We start from the raw sequence: 19,162 nt of genomic DNA, 5'->3' as shown, positions 1-19,162 counted from the left end.
AATCCAGCTCCTGAGTGTCTTATTACCCCAGTAACATCTTATTAAAGTAACCCAGCTCCTGAGTGTCTTATTACCCCAGTAACATCTTAGTACAGTAATCCAGCTCCTGAGTGTCGTATTACCCCAGTAACATCTTAGTACAGTAATCCAGCTCCTGAGTGTCTTATTACCCCAGTAACATCTTATTACAGTAACCCAGCTCCTGATTGTCTTATTACCCCAGTAACATCTTAGTACAGTAATCCAGCTCCTGAGTGTCGTATTACCCCTATAATATCTTATTACAGTAACCCAGCTCCTGAGTGTGTAATTACCCCAGTAACATCTTATTACAGTAACCCAGATCCTGAGTGTCTTATTACCCCAGTAACATCTTATTACAGTAACCCAGCTCCTGAGTGTCTTATTACCCCAGTTACATCTTAGTACAGTAATCCGCTCCTGAGTGTCTTATTACCCCTGTAACATCTTATTACAGTAACCCAGCTCCTGAGTGTCGTATTACCCCTATAATATCTTATTACAGTAACCCAGCTCCTGAGTGTCGTATTACCCCTATAATATCTTATTACAGTAACCCAGATCCTGAGTGTGTAATTACCCCAGTAACATCTTATTACAGTAACTCAGCTCCTGAGTGTCTTATTACCCCTGTAACATCTTAGTACAGTAACCCAGCTCCTGAGTGTCGTATTACCCCTATAATATCTTATTACAGTAACCCAGCTCCTGAGTGTGTAATTACCCCAGTAACATCTTATTACAGTAACCCAGATCCTGAGTGTCTTATTACCCCAGTAACATCTTATTACAGTAACCCAGCTCCTGAGTGTCTTATTACCCCAGTAACATCTTAGTACAGTAATCCAGCTCCTGAGTGTCTTATTACCCCTGTAACATCTTATTACAGTAACCCAGCTCCTGAGTGTCGTATTACCCCTATAATATCTTATTACAGTAACCCAGATCCTGAGTGTGTAATTACCCCAGTAACATCTTATTACAGTAACTCAGCTCCTGAGTGTCTTATTACCCCTGTAACATCTTAGTACAGTAACCCAGCTCCTGAGTGTCGTATTACCCCTATAATATCTTATTACAGTAACCCAGCTCCTGAGTGTGTAATTACCCCAGTAACATCTTATTACAGTAACCCAGATCCTGAGTGTCTTATTACCCCAGTAACATCTTATTACAGTAACCCAGCTCCTGAGTGTCTTATTACCCCAGTAACATCTTAGTACAGTAATCCAGCTCCTGAGTGTCTTATTACCCCTGTAACATCTTATTACAGTAACCCAGCTCCTGAGTGTCGTATTACCCCTATAATATCTTATTACAATAACCCAGCTCCTGAGTGTCGTATTACCCCTATAATATCTTATTACAGTAACCCAGATCCTGAGTGTCTTATTACCCCAGTAACATCTTATTACAGTATCCCAGCTCCTGAGTGTCTTATTACCCCAGTAACATCTTATTACAGTAACCCAGCTCCTGAGTGTCTTATTACCCCTGTAACATCTTAGTACAGTAACCCAGCTCCTGAGTGTCGTATTACCCCTGTAACATCTTATTACAGTATCCCAGCTCCTGAGTGTCTTATTACCCCAGTAACATCTTATTACAGTAACCCAGCTCCTGAGTGTCTTATTACCCCAGTAACATCTTAGTACAGTAATCCAGCTCCTGAGTGTCTTATTACCCCTGTAACATCTTATTACAGTAACCCAGCTCCTGAGTGTCGTATTACCCCTATAATATCTTATTACAATAACCCAGCTCCTGAGTGTCGTATTACCCCTATAATATCTTATTACAATAACCCAGCTCCTGAGTGTCGTATTACCCCTATAATATCTTATTACAGTAACCCAGATCCTGAGTGTGTAATTACCCCAGTAACATCTTATTACAGTAACTCAGCTCCTGAGTGTCTTATTACCCCTGTAACATTTAATTTCCCTAACCCAGTTCCCGAGTTCATTAAATCTTTAAGATCGTATAAAAATCCTGTTGCCTTTGAACAGTTACTTTTTCAGTAATTCAGCGTCCTTATTTGCTAATGCCAGCCTTTATGCCAGTGCCAGTAAAGCTGCTGGACGTTGCAAATGGCCACAATCCAGCTGGGCAGTGGAAAGACGGGCACATCTTTCAAATGGTAATGACCACCATGGCATATAGTCTTCATCCCCTTATGCAAAAAGAAAAAAAAAAAAAATCTCCCTGCACTGCCAATTACGTCTGGACACCAAAGTCTTCAGCTTCAGACTATGGACACTCCGTGCTTTGGAGGGAGAATGGTCGTGGAGATTGCAGTGTTGTGTGGATGTAGCCTGGCGTATCAAGGGAAGGCTGGCAATGCTATTCCTAGCTTATGTACACATGTTGTGGTGCAGATGCGTGTGTGTATGTGAAGGGGAGGTTGGCACTGCCACTGTCCAAGGCCTTTTCCAAGAAAGCTCTCTCCTCACCATGAATTATTCAGGCTCTATTCCTTCCAATTCCTTGCTGGTCCTCTTGTCCCCTCTTCCCCATATCAATAATTAATGGGCTTTTAATTAGCTTGAAAAAAGCCCTCTCTACCTCTGGGGAGACACCCATTCCTCTCCAGCACCTCAAAAATACCACTTTTACTGCACACGCCATAGGAGAGGGGAGAAGGAGCTACTATAGGACTCTTGCAATGCATCATGTGACATCGGGGGTGTTATCACTTCACTGTGTGCTAGGCCCTGTCTTTGTGACGTTTCTGTGCTTGTATGTTATAAACTCGTTACATGTTTGTGTCATCAGAGTAATTGTGAGAACGTGTGTGAGGTGAGATATCAGGGTGTCTGGGCACTGGTGATATCAATGTGGTACGAAGACGATAATTAGTTTAACCCACAAGATGCTGCCTCCGTGCACTCAGAGCATGCCACAAAATGTATTGGCCAAGCAGCGGTGTACCAGGGTGGTCTGCCATTATGGAGTCATCCCTGCAAACTAGACGCGCACAGAGAGGTGGTGTAATCTGAGGAGGCCGACACGCAAAGTGTAACCGAGGCATCAACGTCCAACCCTCTATCATATTAGTACCACCCCTTTCATTAAATAAACATTTACATTTTTCTACTAAAACAGATTAGTTTGAGCCCCTCTGAAGGGATATCAGACTAAGAGGTTTATTTATCAAGCAGTGAAAAACTTAGAGAAGCAGACCAGTGGAGAGGTTGCCCATGGCAACCAATCAGCTCCTACCTATTATTTTATAGACTGTAGTTGATAAATGTTACATCAAAGCTGATTGGTTGCCATGGGCAACTTCTCCACTGGTCCACTTCTCTAAGTTTTTCACTGCTTGATAAATAAACCCCAAAGTGTCTGTGAAACCTTTTTTCGCTGCGTAAGTGACCTCCGCTGAGCGCAAGTTATGTTTGCTTGGAGCGAAGTAGCAGGCAGGCCAGTAAACCTCAACTTCACCGTGACATCATGTACATTCTCGCGTCACCTGAGAACTGCTAAAGTGGCGCATATACCACGGAGCCCTTGTATTTGACTAAAACAAGTATTGAGGAAGGAATAGCATGAGTTCAAGAGCAATTATAGGAAGTCATATTACACTATAATGGCAGCTACCTGGAAAAAACCAGAGGTCTAAAACTGATAAATATAAAAAGACCAAAAACAATAAATCAGAACAAACAAGATCAATGATGTAGATGTACTAAAACTTCTAAAGAGAGGATGTTTAGGTGGTGCCCATAGCAACCAATCATATTCTAGCTATCATTCATCTAGTACAATTTATAAAACTTCTATTTGGTTGCTACGGGCAATACCCCCACTTTTTAGTTTCATAGAAGGTTTTGTGTCCTTTAATCGGACAATTAATTTAACGAATTAGACCAAGATTTGGTATTAATCGGCTAAGATATGTGAGCATATGATACTACATGTTATATACACTGGCAGAGTTTACTTAGCCTCCCCCCCACAGTAAAATCTGCAACCCCCCCGTCAGACAGTGAGTCGTCCCTGGCCCGGCTGGCAGTGGCCTTCTAGTAGAAGCGCTAACTGCTACTCAAACACCAGACAGGCGGTCCCAGAGGGCAGTGTTTTCTCCCCCAGGGACTGCCGGCCCAGACTGCAAATGGGAAGCCACGGCCTGCCTTTCTGTCAGCCCTACCCGGCTTCTAGGGGCTGCAGCCGATGCCATCTCTAGAGGCCAGCGTTTGTGTGCATGTGCCGGTCGCGGACCTTACCAGATGCATCGTGCATCTGCCAGGCGCCGAAGAGAACAGGGCCCCCCCCCATATAAAATGGTAGGAGCCGCCACTGGCTAAATCGTGTTATATATGGCATCCTATGATATTATGTGATAGTCATTAGACTATGTCATGCTTAACACATCACGATAAATCTCTCTGACTTGATTTCGTGTGGTATATCCAATTAGGTAAGCATTTTTTCTTTCCTGGGGCATCACACTCATTTCTGGACGATTTCAGCTGGTTTTACAGTGAAGCATTTCGCCGTGGGGGGTGTAACAGTCTGCCCTGACCAATGATGGAGTTGAGTACATCTACAGCATTCATTGCTAAGTTTGTAAGTGAGCCTTTAAGTCTTCCTGAATTGTATATGTATAACGGGGGTGGCAGTATCTGTGTGACCACATGGCAGCCTAACGCTTTATAGCTAACGAGTGTCTGCACGAAGCTTGCGGCTACCACAGACTGCCTCCTAGTAATTAGAGTGAGCTACAAGCTGATTTGGGAAAGTCTAGCGGACAAAGATGGCTGCTAACGTGAGTTGCGTTTTATGTGGGTTTTGGGCGCAGTGGAAATTTTGCACCAGACGCATCTAGCTATGCCACTGACTGTGGATTTAGGGGGTCATTCAGACCCACTCGCGAGCGGCAGTACTTTCGCAAGTGGGTCGATGTTCCCCACTGCGCATGCGCACGACGGAGGGAGCTCCGTCGTGCGCATGCGCGAGACCCGGCGAGCGAAGGACTTTCCATCGCTCGGGGTCTCGCACCAAAGGGGACGTGCTGTCGATGTTGATTGACAGCACGCCCCCTTTGGTGGGCGTGCGGGGGGCGTGCCTGCCAGACGGAGGCGTTCCCATGGGAACGCCTACCGTCTGAAGCCGGCCCCACTGACATCACTAGTGATGTCAGTGGGAGCGATTTTGGCTCTGATAGAGCCAAAATCACTCCAGGGCTTGTGGTTGAGAAACCCGACCACAGGGTTTCACTCGCAAGTCCGATGATCGCGATGGTCAAGACCATCGCTACCATCTTGTTGGACGCTCGTATATGCTGTGGGTGGTGACCCACAGCTATACGAGCGTCCAGGAGGACGCTCCATATTAATGGAGGAGGGCCCTGATTCAGAGCGAGCGCTCTGGTCAGAGCGTCCGGCTCTGAATCAGGGCCTTAATTTCTGTGTACTGTACTGAACTATATGGTGAATATCAGTCAGCTTTAAGATCATTACATTGAGCACAATACTTATTATGTTCATCCAGGGTTTTACTTATATGCTTTACAGCACCCTGTGCCCTAATATGGTGTTGTGTTATAAAGTGTGTGTTAAGATATTATGGCAGTGCTGTGTTTTGCTGCTGTGTTGTTGTTGAATCTGGAAACATTACGTGGTATGCCTCTGATTGTATGTATCAAGCTATCACACTAGCAGTTAGTCGCAGTCACTTTTGCTAGTGTGAGGCTCAATGTAATTGAGAGTTATTGCAGGTTAGTGTCTGTGGCTCTACATGTCATCTGTCATCTACAATGACTGTGTGTTGCTAGATTAATTTAAAACCCAAGCGAGCTCCACCGCGCATGCCTCAGCCCTCGCATATTCTCCGAAGATCCTCTCTCGCCGCAGGGTCCCACAGCAGCTGCATGCGCTGTCACGGCCTAGGTCTTAAGGTGTGGCTTTATTCATTCCATGTGAGGCCACAACCGAAAAGGCGCTCTCTCACCCCTTACACAAGCTCCAATCTACATTTTCGTAGTATACACTTTACTGTTACTTACATCATCATTATTATAGCTACAGACACGGCAGGATCAACAGATTTAGGGGCAGATGTACTAAGCTCTGGAAAGTGATAAATTGGAAAGTGAAAACTTCAACCAATCACTGTCATTCTCAAACACAGCCTGTAACATGACAGTTCGGAGCTGAGTGGCTGGTAGCTTATCACTTTCCAGAGCTTAGTACATCTCCCCCTTAAATTGCAAAAAAATAAATAAAAGTTATAATTTTTCAAAACTATATACACCAGCCCCAAAGCCTGCATCCCCTTCTAGGCCGGTCACTGTCTATCGGAACAGCTTGGCTTTGTGCAGTGACAAATGTTATTATTATACTGCTCCCCGTGTTACAATATGGTTTTATTTGATTACGCATTCCCTCATTCAGCATCTGAAATCACTCTGCACGGTATTATCATATCACACATCTGTTGCTAGATTGCACAGTGTGCTACGCTGGCGCGGGGGGAGTTAAATAATCCGGTGTTGTCGTTCTGTTTGCCCCAAGTGCTCATTATTGCCATATAAACCAAACCCAGCTCGAGATCACATGATGAGGTAACACGAGGTCAGCACCAGAGCCCAGGACCCCGTCCAAACATACGCAGACTGCGACGGGGGGGGGAGTGAGACACAGGAGGGGGAGAAAGTGCTGGGGGTGGAGAAATTGGGGGAAGAAACAGGGAGACAGAGAGGAGGAAAAGCAGGGAGGGACTGAGGGAAGAGGGGGAAGAGAAAGGGAGGAGAATTGGAAATGGAATCTTACTACTTTTTCCATATGGCCAATGTTGGAGGAGAACATACATTCCAACACATATAAAACTCCCTGAGCGCCTCCAGTAACGTGGGACGCTGTAATTATACTGAGTATATGCTAATACAGGTCACTGTGCACGTTATAATGAGATGGAGCATCTATATTAAACTGTATGATAATGAGTGTCTATACACTGATAATGACCACTGTATAATGATACTGATAGTGATCACAATGCACTGTATATTATATACAGACAGTGATCACACTGCACTGTGTAATATATATGGATAATGACCACCCTGCACTGTATAATATATACTGATAGTGATCACACTGCTCTGTATAATATATACTGATAATGGCCACTCCGCACTGTATAATATATGCTGATAGTGATCACACTGCACTGTATAATATATACTGATAATAACCACTCTGCACTGTATAATATATACTGATAGTGATCACACTACATTGTGTAATATATACTGATAGTGATCACACTGCACTGTATAATATATACTGATAGTGAGCACACCACTGAATAATATATATTGATAGTTACTACACTGCACTATAGAATATATACTGATAGTGAACACACTACACTGTATAACATATACTGATAGTCATCACACTGCACTGTATAATATATATTGATAGTAATTACACTGCACTGTATAATGATACTGATCACAATGCACTGTATATTATATACAGATAGTGATCACACTGCACTGTGTAATATATACTGATAGTGATCACACTGCACTCTATATATATACGGATAGTGATCACACTGCACTGTGTAATATATATGGATAATGACCACTCTGCACTGTATAATATATACTGATAGTGATCACACTGCTCTGTATAATATATATTGATAATGGCCACTCCGCACTGTATAATATATGCTGATAGTGATCACACTGCACTGTATAATATATACTGATAATAACCACTCTGCACTGTATAATATATACTGATAGTGATCACACTACATTGTGTAATATATACTGATAGTGATCACACTGCACTGTATAATATATACTGATAGTGAGCACACCACTGAATATATATTGATAGTTACTACACTGCACTATAGAATATATACTGATAGTGAACACACTACACTGTATAACATATACTGATAGTCATCACACTGCACTGTATAATATATATTGATAGTAATTACACTGCACTGTATAATGATACTGATCACAATGCACTGTATATTATATACAGATAGTGATCACACTGCACTGTGTAATATATACTGATAGTGATCACACTGCACTCTATATATATACGGATAGGGATCACACTGCACTGTGTAATATATATGGATAATGACCACTCTGCACTGTATAATATATACTGATAGTGATCACACTGCTCTGTATAATATATATTGATAATGGCCACTCTGCACTGTATAATATATGCTGTTAGTGATCACACTGCACTGTATAATATATACTGATAGTGAGCACACCACTGAATATATATTGATAGTTACTACACTGCACTATAGAATATATACTGATAGTGAACACACTACACTGTATAACATATTCTGATAGTCATCACACTGCACTGTATAATATATACTGATAGTAATTACACTGCGCTGTATAATGATACTGATAGTGATTACACTGCACTGTGTAATATATATGGATAATGACCACCCTGCACTGTATAATATATACTGATAGTGATCACACTGCTCTGTATAATATATACTGATAATAACCATTCTGCACTGTATAATATATACTGATAGTGATCACACTGCACTGTATAATATATACTGATAGTGAGCACACTGCACTGAATAATATATATTGATAGTGACTACACTGCACTATAGAATACATACTGATAGTGAACACACCACACTGTATAACATATACTGATAGTCATCCAACTGCACTGTATAATATATACTGATAGTAATTACGCTGCACTGTATAATGATACTGATAGTGATCACAATGCACTGTATATTATATACAGATAGTGATCACACTGCACTGTGTAATATATACTGATAGTGATCACACTGCACTCTATATATATATATATATATATATATATATATACGGATAGTGATCACACTGCACTGTGTAATATATATGGATAATGACCACTCTGCACTGGATAATATATACTGATAGTGATCACACTGCTCTGTATAATATATACTGATAATGGCCACTCTGCACTGTATAATATATGCTGTTAGTGATCACACTGCACTGTATAATATATACTGAAAATAACCACTCTGCACTGTATAATATATACTGATAGTGATCACACTACACTGTGTAATATATACTGATAGTGATTACACTACACTGTATAATATATACTGATAGTGATCACACTGCACTATAGAATATATACTGATAGTGAACACACTCCACTATATAACAAATACTGATAGTCATCACACTGCACTGTATAATATATACTGATAGTAATTACGCTGCGCTGTATAATGATACTGATAGTGATCACAATGCACTGTATATTATAAACTGATACTGCACTGTATAATGATACTCAGTTTCTATACACTGATAGTGATCACACTGCACTGTATAATGATACTCAGTTTCTATACACTGATAGCGATCACATTGCGATGGATAATGTTACTGAGTATACACTGATAGTGATCACACTGCACTGTTGTGCTGTATAATGATACCGAGTATCTATACACTGATAGTGATCACACTGCACTGTATGTTACTGAGTATACACTGATAGTGATCACACTGCACTGTTAAGCTGTATAATGATACTGAGTATCTATACACTGATAGTGATCACACTGCATTGTATAATGATACTGAGTATCTATACACTGATAGTGATCACACTGCACTGTAGAAAGATACTGAGTATCTATAAACTGATAGTGATCACACTGCATTGTATAATGATACTGAGTATACACTGATAGTGATCACATTGCACTGTATAATGATACTGAGTATACACTGATAGTGATCACATTGCACTGTATAATAATACTGAGTATACACTGATAGTGATCACACTGCACTGTATAATGGTACTGAGTATCTAGACACTGATAGTGATCACACTGCGCTGTATAATGATACTGAGTATTTTTACACTGATAGTGATCACACTGCATTGTATAATGTTACTGTGTATCTATACACTTATAGTGATCACTGAGTATCTATACACTGATAATGATCACACTGCACTGTATAATATATACACTCAGCGCTGTATAATGATACTGATTAACTATACACTCATAGTGATCACACCGCACTGTATAATGATATTGAGTATCTATACACTGATAATGGTCACACTGCACTATATAATATATACACACAATGCTGTATAATGATACTGAGTATCTATACACCGATAATTATCACACTGCGCTGCATAATGTGATAAGGACCGTACTATATAATGATATAGAATCTCACTGCATGGAACACAACTAACATTATACACCATGGGTTGAGGCCCAGACCATGAGCCATCAAGACTTTAATGTGGGTTTTTGTCATGTTTTTGCAAACCTGTTGTGTAATACAAATATAAAAATATACAAATTCACAATTATATAGTTTATATTGAATTGGAAGCGTTATAGGGAGAGGTTTTATGGAGAACTAGGTGAGTTATAGGGAGAGGTTATTTGGAATAATAGGAGGAGATATAGGGAGATTTTATGTAGAGTTATAGAAAGAGGTTTTTGGACCATTGTCGACTAAATGAAGATGTATCACTGAGGATTATTACTTACATTTTGAAAGTTTGCAGTAACCAAAACAACCAATCAGTAATGGGTGTTGTGCATTCTAATGTAAATGAAGCCAATGCCTTATTGGTTGATATTGGTTATCATACATTTGATTTCCTTTGCCTAAATAGGGTACGTATATAATCCATTACTCTGATAGATGCTCATCTGCAAACAAATATGTCCAAAACTACAGGAATATGCACTTCAAATTCACTTATAATGTACAGAAAACTAGCAAAGTACCACCTTCTAAAATATAATTATATATATATATATATATACATACACACACAGTATTTCTCTATCTCTCTTATCTCTCTCCTCTCTCTCTCTCTCTCTCTCTCTCTCTCTCTAAAATATAAATTTTGCACTTGCTTCCGTGTTTATGGGCTTCTCCGGCTGGGAGAAAGTTAATAATCGGTTTTTTTTTTGGTAATTTTTGGTTATCTTTCTACTGCAGAGTTGCTGCTGTTCAACTGCTTAACACTCCGCACTCTACCTTCCTAGCCTGAAATGAATCACTATCACTGACGGCTCTGCAACTATCAGAACTGCAAAAATACCGACTGCCCGCTTCTATCATTTTTTCATATATTTGTAAGAAATCCACTCAGGAAGGAATCTGTTCTATACTTGGTTTTTTTCCACTGAGAACACCCACATATACTGTGTACACTACATGTTATATACAGCGATCAGAGAAAGACACTTTCCGTCTCCAGCACATAAAGTAAGTGTGCATGTATAGCTCGTACGGTACATTCGGGTTTCGGCATATATTACTTATTTCATGTTGGAAGTCTGATGGAAGAAACAAAATACATGTAGCCCTAACCTATACACAAAACGAAGACTACGGCAAATATCACATCATGACATTAAATCAATTCCCAATAGGTACAAATATAGATGTGTGTGTGTATGCGTATATATAAGATTTATATGAACAGAGGTGGTGAGATAATGGGTATATGCCTACATTACAGTACATGATACTAGATGGTGCGGACACAGAAAACAGAATAACTCACTTTTATCGGCAGAGTTGTGGAACCCTAAATTACAGATAGATAGATAGATAGATAGATAGATAGATAGACCAACTGACCGGCACTCAAGATCTAAAACAATTCTGCCCAGGTACCCTCAATATAATATTAATATAAAACATGTAAATCCGGACCGGTGGCACTCAGAGAACTTAACAGCGTATATACACACACACATATACCTTCACATTCTGCAAATATGGGTGATAAAATAAACTAATCTACAACCAAAGTAGCTGTTACATTATAAATTAGGTATGAGACACGTAGCTACCGATCTCCAGACAGAAGGTATGCAGATTGATTGGCATCTTATTATGTACTGATAGGTGATGTCAAATATTAAAATACTTATATCATTATTGCAATTGTACAATGATGATATCATGGCGTGTAGCCATGGAAAATAGAGGGGGATCATTTACTATGCACTAAATGGCTGAAATGCAGGGCAAAGCCAGTTTTAATGCTGCCCTGCTCCTCAATTTTATTTCTATGGAAGCGCACTATAATTTGGCTGCAGTTTGCGGAGCGATCCTTGCTGTTCGGACGGGTGCAGAGCCATTTTTACTCAACGTAATGAACTTGAAATCTGCACCGTCGCAGAGCTGGCAGTCTCCTATTCTAGCCTCCTCCTGTAGGATTAATATCATGCCTTTGTTTTGCACATCAGCAAAGACATGTATTTCTAGGTGCAATTTGAGCAATGTAATAAAAAGCTCAATACACAGAGGATCAATTTAGACAATCCCAAAGTACCATCATTAGAATGAGTAATTTAAGACATAAATGAGCATTATCCTTAGGTGCGAAACTTGACAGTTTAATTTAGTGAAAGCGAGCTGGTACTAAGGTAAGAGGAGGTTAGACTTTAGTGTGACATTGGCACTTTTGCGCAATGCACCCTTTGACATTCTGCCACAAGCTCGCACACCTAGGCGCACTTCTAGTTTGCAGAGTCTTCTCTGGAGTAGGCCCACACCTTGACTCTGGATTTGAACCCTAGAGGTTACCTGGATATGGTGGGTAGGCCCATAACCTTGGCCATGATTATGCTAAAAAACCTCTATTGATTGCAAAATGTTATTGCATTTATATATTATCAATAATTTGGAGTTGTGCACCTGAGATTTGTCTTGTTTCTGTGCCTGCAATTAGTCTAATCAGGTCGCACCTCCCATTATATATATATATATTCAGGGTGTGCAGTCCAGGAATCTTTCCTATATACTCGCCAGAGCCCCACCAGGTCATTCTGTCTGGCGTGTCCGATACTTTTCATATATGAGGCCCACAGTGAAAGTATGGAAAGCAACGCAACGTAAGATGCGTCGAATATTATCGGAGAAAGTGGAGACAGGGAATAGAAAGAGCGTCATGTAGCGGAAGAATTATAAATGTCATATTAAGTTATTGACAGCAACAGAGACAAGACAAGAACTGAAGCAAGTGAGCCAGCTTAGCCCGGACACGAGCAAACCAGGCGCTAGGAGCAATGGCATTGCTGATACGATATAAAAGATGAATAAATAGCCAAATCTTCAATGGTGGGGGAGGGGGACAGGTGACATTCTCAGGAACAAGGATTATTTACTAGAATGCAAATTAGGAACATTTGAAAGATATTATTGTGTGACTGGTCAGCAGGGGTTCTTCGCAGATATGTTCTTTGTTAGTAAATAAGCCACAAATAGAAAAGTGGCATGGAAATAGTATTAAGAGTACAGAGTAGTAGGTCAGATGGGGTTACTGATGGGTGGAGAGCGGTATATGTGTATGCAATGACAAGAGGCAGCCTAACTATACACCTCAGACAGACAGAGAGTGCAGCTGAGGAGGGTGTACCTGAGTGAGGCAGTAGGGTGAGTACATCTCTCCGGCTCCCTCACACTTTTGTGGTCTCTCTACTACGCTGTCTCTCACACACTCTTCTAGCTGTCGTCTACGGCAGTCTCATCTTGTGCGGAGGTTTCTTCAGGCCAGGAATAGTTTTCACACCGGATGTCTCTTTAACTCTGGATGTCTCTTTCTGCGTCTCTCTCCCTGTTTGATGTCTCAGCTTCCGCACGTCTTTCCCGGAGCGGCTGTCTGTTAGACGCGTATTGTCCCGGGTGGCGTCTCGCGTTGGGTCTCTGTCTCTTGTCTCTTTGTGTACGTCCCTGTGATGTCTCTTTCCTCCACCGTCTCCTTCTTCGTATGACTCTGAAAAGTTCAGAGAAAGTTTTGAAAATACACAGAAAAAAAAAAAATGTAGAGAGAGAGAGGGGGGGGGGGGGGAGAGAAAGTGAGAGAGAAGAGACAGTCGGACTCAGAAAAAGAGACTGAAAAGAGACATGCGTGAGCTGAAGAGACAGATATGGCGAGTGAACAGTTCAAATAAGGATGAAGCACGTTTCGGGGGGGGGGACTAAACTGAGGAAATTCACCACCTGTCTCATTTGGGAGGTGTCTCTATAATGGAGAGACAGCTCTCACTGCAAGAGGAAGATGGCAGCGCCTTGGGACCGTGCCACAGAATGGGGAAAGGAATCATGCAGAAAAATGTAAACTGGTACATAAACCTCATCACTGTTATTGCATTATATTACCCCCTCCCTTCACACATCTCATTGATTCATTTGTTCCCTAAAGTCTGAGGTATGGTATGATGGGTTGGGTATGGGGTGCCGGCTCTTGGGATCCCGGCAGTCAGAATCCCGGCGCCGTTATCCCGACACCTGTCGGTAGGTATCCTAACCCTTCCTCTAAACCTAACCCTCCCTCCTTGCTGCCTAAACCTAACCCTCGTCCCTCCGCAGCCTAAGCTTAACCCTCCCCCCTAGTGCCTAACCCTCCTCCTAGTACCTAACCCCACTACATACCATCGGGATGCAGGCGCCAGGAATCTAACAGGTGTCGTGATTCCGGCGCCGGTATTCTAAGCGCCGACATCCCGCCTGACGGTATTATAACTACATGCCTGTATGATATGTCTACCCCCAAACCCTCCCTCTAGTGCCAATCCCCCATCCCTCCTGCAACCTAACCTTCCCTTACAGCCATGGTGCGTACACACGGTCATATTGCGGGACGATCAGATATCGATAACGTTATGGCTATCTGATTGTCCTGCATGTGTTGGATGATCGTTATCAAACATCCAACACATGTATGTTTGACACCTACAACCCTATAGTAAACAGGCTAACCTGGTCGATATCGACCAGGTATGCCTGCTTGCACGGACGATGGCTGATAACGGCCATACGTGGCCGCTCATCGACCATCGTTTGGTCGCTTGCAGGGGCCAGAAGCTGTCAGATTTTAATGATAACGATAGGATCGTTATCGTACAAATCTGACAGCTTATCTGACCGTGTTTACGCACCATAACTAATGTCGACATTATGACAATGTTGACACTTCACATGTTGACATTCTGAGAATGTCGAAATGTCGACCTATTGACTACATGCCATCTGGGGGGTAAGGGCCAGTCATGGTCCGAGGAGCAAGCACAGGTAATCCACAGCAGCGCTACCAAGCATGATTATATGCAGTTTGTAGAAAGAAAATATAGAGGTAGTTTCGCATGTGCGTGGGGAAAGATGCTGAAGTACATCAGACAATCCCTACAGCCAGAACATGTTGTCAAGAAGAGGTCAAATTTACGAAATATAAAGCTACAGTACCACCTATGGCCACCAGTCAGGACAGAACTCTTCCATTCAAAATGTATTTATTGTATATTATGCATTTTGTAGGCTATTCTAGGGAACAATTCCTACATACTGTAGTTGTGTTTATGATATAGGTATGTTATGCAAATTTTAATGCTGTGCTGCGAACTAAAGTGGTGAAAATGTTCACCACTGGCTGAAGAGGAGTAATGTGAGTGGAGGGGACCAGAGAGAAGTCCAAATGTCTATGGTTCACCACCCCCCCCCCACATGCAAAAAAAAAGTAGCATAGTCCCGGTTTTCATCCTTTGACCTCTAAGCCTAGAGATAAAAGGGCTGCGCAGGCAATGGGGCTGTAATGTATTGCCCCATCCCTAGGTGGTAGGGCAACTTTAGAAATGTAAACACAGAAATGGAACCCCTCTCATGTTATTACCTTTGCACGCAGTTACTTAGATGCTTTATATAACATAACTGAGCCCCTATCTCACGGCTGGACCTCATGTGAGTGGACCAGGTGGTAACTGCCTGCCTATCCCCCCATGAATAAAGTGCCTCTTGCTAGGGTTATAGTGTCATGCACATTATACCTTGGATCGTGAAGTCTATTGCAAAAGTGCTACTGAGCTAATCTTTGATTTAGAAATCAGCGTTAATAATAATTAATACATTAGTAAAGTACACACATTCAGTGACATTAGACTGGTATACTCTGCATTACTATGAAATGCAGCACACGCTAGCTCTTTCACAGTAATTAATTAAGAGTCCAGATCAGATCTTGGCTGGGATTAATCTTTCCTTTCACACATGGTGATCAGTGGGAGGGGGCGTGCACAAGTAGGGGGACACGTCTTGTCAAAATAAACACAAATACAGACGCTCAGAGGAGAGAGAGGGAAAGAGTGTTTGAGAGAGAGAGAGAGAGAGAGGAGGGAGTGAGCAGGGACTGTGACATAGGCCTCACTTGGCACCACTATAGAATGCAGCAAAAGATTACATATTCCTTCAAAAGTATCTTAGCATCTGATCTAACCAGGAATACATTTAATTTATGCAGTTATTCCAACTTAGATATTTTAGTAAACGGATGGCAGCGTGCTTGTGTTTGTTTCTGCCTGATTACTTACTGAGATTTCTTAATGATTTACTGTTTTTACAATTTTCTTTGCAGTTTTGTAGTCTTTTATGACTGTGGTACATCTCACCCACCACCTCAGGATGCCCAGAGGTGATACAACTTTGTTTGCTCTTTGAATAACCAGTGTAGTCGTGTAACTATTTCTATACATATGCAGTATACAGTCACTCTTGACTATTGGACCTGGAGGGTGGCTAAATAATGCATTACGCTCTGCAGCTTGGAATCTAAACAACTATCAATCTGTGCACTTTGGCCATAGATGAATGTGGCTATATTGACAAACAATTCGGGTCAACAATCCAGTTGATCAGAAACCCTTTCCTGTAGAACCAGCAATACTTCTGCTATAAAACATTGTTGCAGTATGAATCTTGCTGTGGTTACTAAACTCAAGTTGCAAATATGTATTCCCCAGGTATCTACCCAGTGGTTGCCACTATTGGAGGAACCAAGACAGGCCGTTGAAGCTAGTGTAGCTGCCCCAAATCTTTTTTTTTTTAGCTCGAAGCCATGTTATTATTGGTAAACAGGAGATGTAAAGGTAGCAAACAAACGCCTCTATAGCAGAACAGGTGGTGTCAATGGAGGAACCAGATGGGATATAATTCATCAAGGAATAACTGCATCATGTTTTACCTTGACAGATTCCCAGTTTTATTCCAGCAGCTGCTATGCCTGGTGAGGATGGTTAGGAAGTGGTGTGATTTAGCCTCAGAGAAGGAAGAAGGTCAATGTAGACCCAGTCATTCTGTAGTCATGCGCTCCTGACACATCCTCCAGTCTTTCTCATCCTTCATCCCTGGTGCCTGCTCACCAGTATGACTATGTATTGAGACATAAGTAGTTTCTTGGAAAGAGGCCGTTTATGCATGGGACAAAAGTAAGATGTGCTGCACTTATTCTTATCCTGCGGTCGTTTCAGCTTTGGGAATATGAGGTTGTAATGGAAGCGCATTGAATCACTTTGAATTATTCAGGGAATCCTCGTGATTCTGAAGTTAAAGATCTGTTAGCCAGGGTCTCCACTTCTATCCCATGCTGATGTGGTCCCCGTTCACTACTTCTACCTCAGGCGGTATTCATTTTGGCCCTGTCTTCTGACTGCCTGTTTGGGTTGCTATGTGGTTGCCAACTCTTTTCATATTCAAGAAGCCTTAGGGGGAGATGTATTAAGCTCTAGAGAGTGATAAACAACCAGCCTCTCAGCTCCTAACTGTCATGTTGCAGACTGTGGGCCGTATCCAAGTAGTTTCGCATGCGCAAAAAAGTTCCGCCTGCCCGACTTTTCACCTATATCTCGTGTTTGGACGTGAAAACTTATCGTGCTCGTCCCCGCTTTCTGCAGCAGTAAATTCCTAAACAGGCAAAAACAGCAAGCGGCGAATGCAGAACAGGCGGAAAGTACTGTTAGACTTGGGAAAATCAGCCTTACCCCCCCCCCCCTAACATTGGCACTAACATTGTGGAACAATAGCCCTAATAAAACTATTTGGGGTACTGAAGTTGTTTGAAATCCCTGTTATTAGCGTCCTTGCAAAAGTGGTGAAGAATGGCATTAAGCAGTATTTTTTGGTGCAATTAAGTAGTCTTGTCAAATTTGAGGTATTTGAAAATGGGTGCTAGCATATTTTAAAGTTTCTAAAGTGAAGTTTTAGAAAAGTTAAATTCCTCCGTCATACAAGCACCGGCAATCCCAAAAACACTTGGCCCCTACTTAGTGCACCACCAGAAGCTTATTTTGCTAGTTTTTGAAGTTGTCCCCCCACTTTTTTAATTTTCGCCCCAAATTTCAAAGGCATTTTTTGGGGTGTTCCTGGAATTTTTTCATTCTTTTTTTGGGTGAATTGGCCATTGGGGGGGGGGGGGGTTTCCCAACATCTGCACCCCAAACTATAGATTTAACACATTTTTTCACCTGCTATTCTGTAGAGTAAAAGTATTGCCTATTTCAGTGTCTTGTCTTTCGCATAGGCGAAAACGGAATGGAATTGAATGCGTAGAAAAAAAAACCAGGCAAAATGATTGCAAAAAAACCACGCAAAAACGGCTTTTCGCTCCGAATTGAATACGGCCCAGTGTTTAAAAAATGACAGTTATGAGCTGCTTGATTGGTACTTTATCATTCTCCAAATTATCACTTTCCAGAGCTTATTACATCTGCCCCTTAGTTAGTTCTTAATTTCAGTTCTGAATTGCCAGTTATTGTTACATATAACCCAACAGCTAGGATACTTGTGGGCTGTCTCAATTTTCTGTGTTCAAATGGGATGGGTTTTACCTATGGGTACATGTGACTTAAATTAGTTTATTGCTGGATTGATCTAATTGAAGCTAGCCGACTGTACCTCGGAGATGGTTGTTGGTTAATTAAGCTCCGTGCTACACGGACCAAACACGGCACTCACAAACATCCACTTGTCCCAGGCACTCTTGAATACTGGTCCCAAGAAGCACAAAGTTGGCTCGAGAGTTCATGGTTTTCAAGTACCAAGGCCCTGGGGAATGTCCAAGTGCTGCACCAGCAGAAATACAGGCCTCTGACTAGTGTCACTATGATCCGCAATGTGGATCACAGGGATCCCTGCTCCAGATGTAAACAATGTCATCTATGATAACACCACTTATTTCTGACAGACTAGTGGACTTGCACCACATGCTACTTGCCTGTTAAATTCATAGTTAGCAGATGGCACAGATCACGTGGA

At 41.7% G+C, this 19,162-nt stretch overlaps 1 protein-coding gene across 4 annotated transcripts in view; it reads right to left on the bottom strand.

Moving 5' to 3' along the window:
• The window catches only part of NFIX (nuclear factor I X), a 172,707-nt gene that overhangs the window by 145,319 nt on the left and 8,226 nt on the right, over nucleotides 1-19,162 (bottom strand). For 2 of the 4 annotated variants that reach the window (XM_088463420.1, XM_088463421.1), the window contains exon 1: nucleotides 13,500-13,929. In XM_088463420.1, the coding sequence (XP_088319546.1) occupies nucleotides 13,500-13,526 (27 nt within the window). In that variant the 5' untranslated portion in view covers nucleotides 13,527-13,929. Of the gene's footprint in view, nucleotides 1-13,499; nucleotides 13,932-19,162 lie in introns of those variants that run through there. The other 2 variants (XM_088463418.1, XM_088463417.1) reach the window with 2 other exon arrangements.

Source organism: Taudactylus pleione, unplaced genomic scaffold (genome assembly GCF_031769625.1).
Source record: "Taudactylus pleione unplaced genomic scaffold, aTauple2 ptg001362l, whole genome shotgun sequence".
NCBI lineage: Eukaryota > Metazoa > Chordata > Amphibia > Anura > Myobatrachidae > Taudactylus > Taudactylus pleione.
Note: the sequence above shows the minus strand (reverse complement) of the source record. Positions and strands in the feature narration are given on the sequence as shown.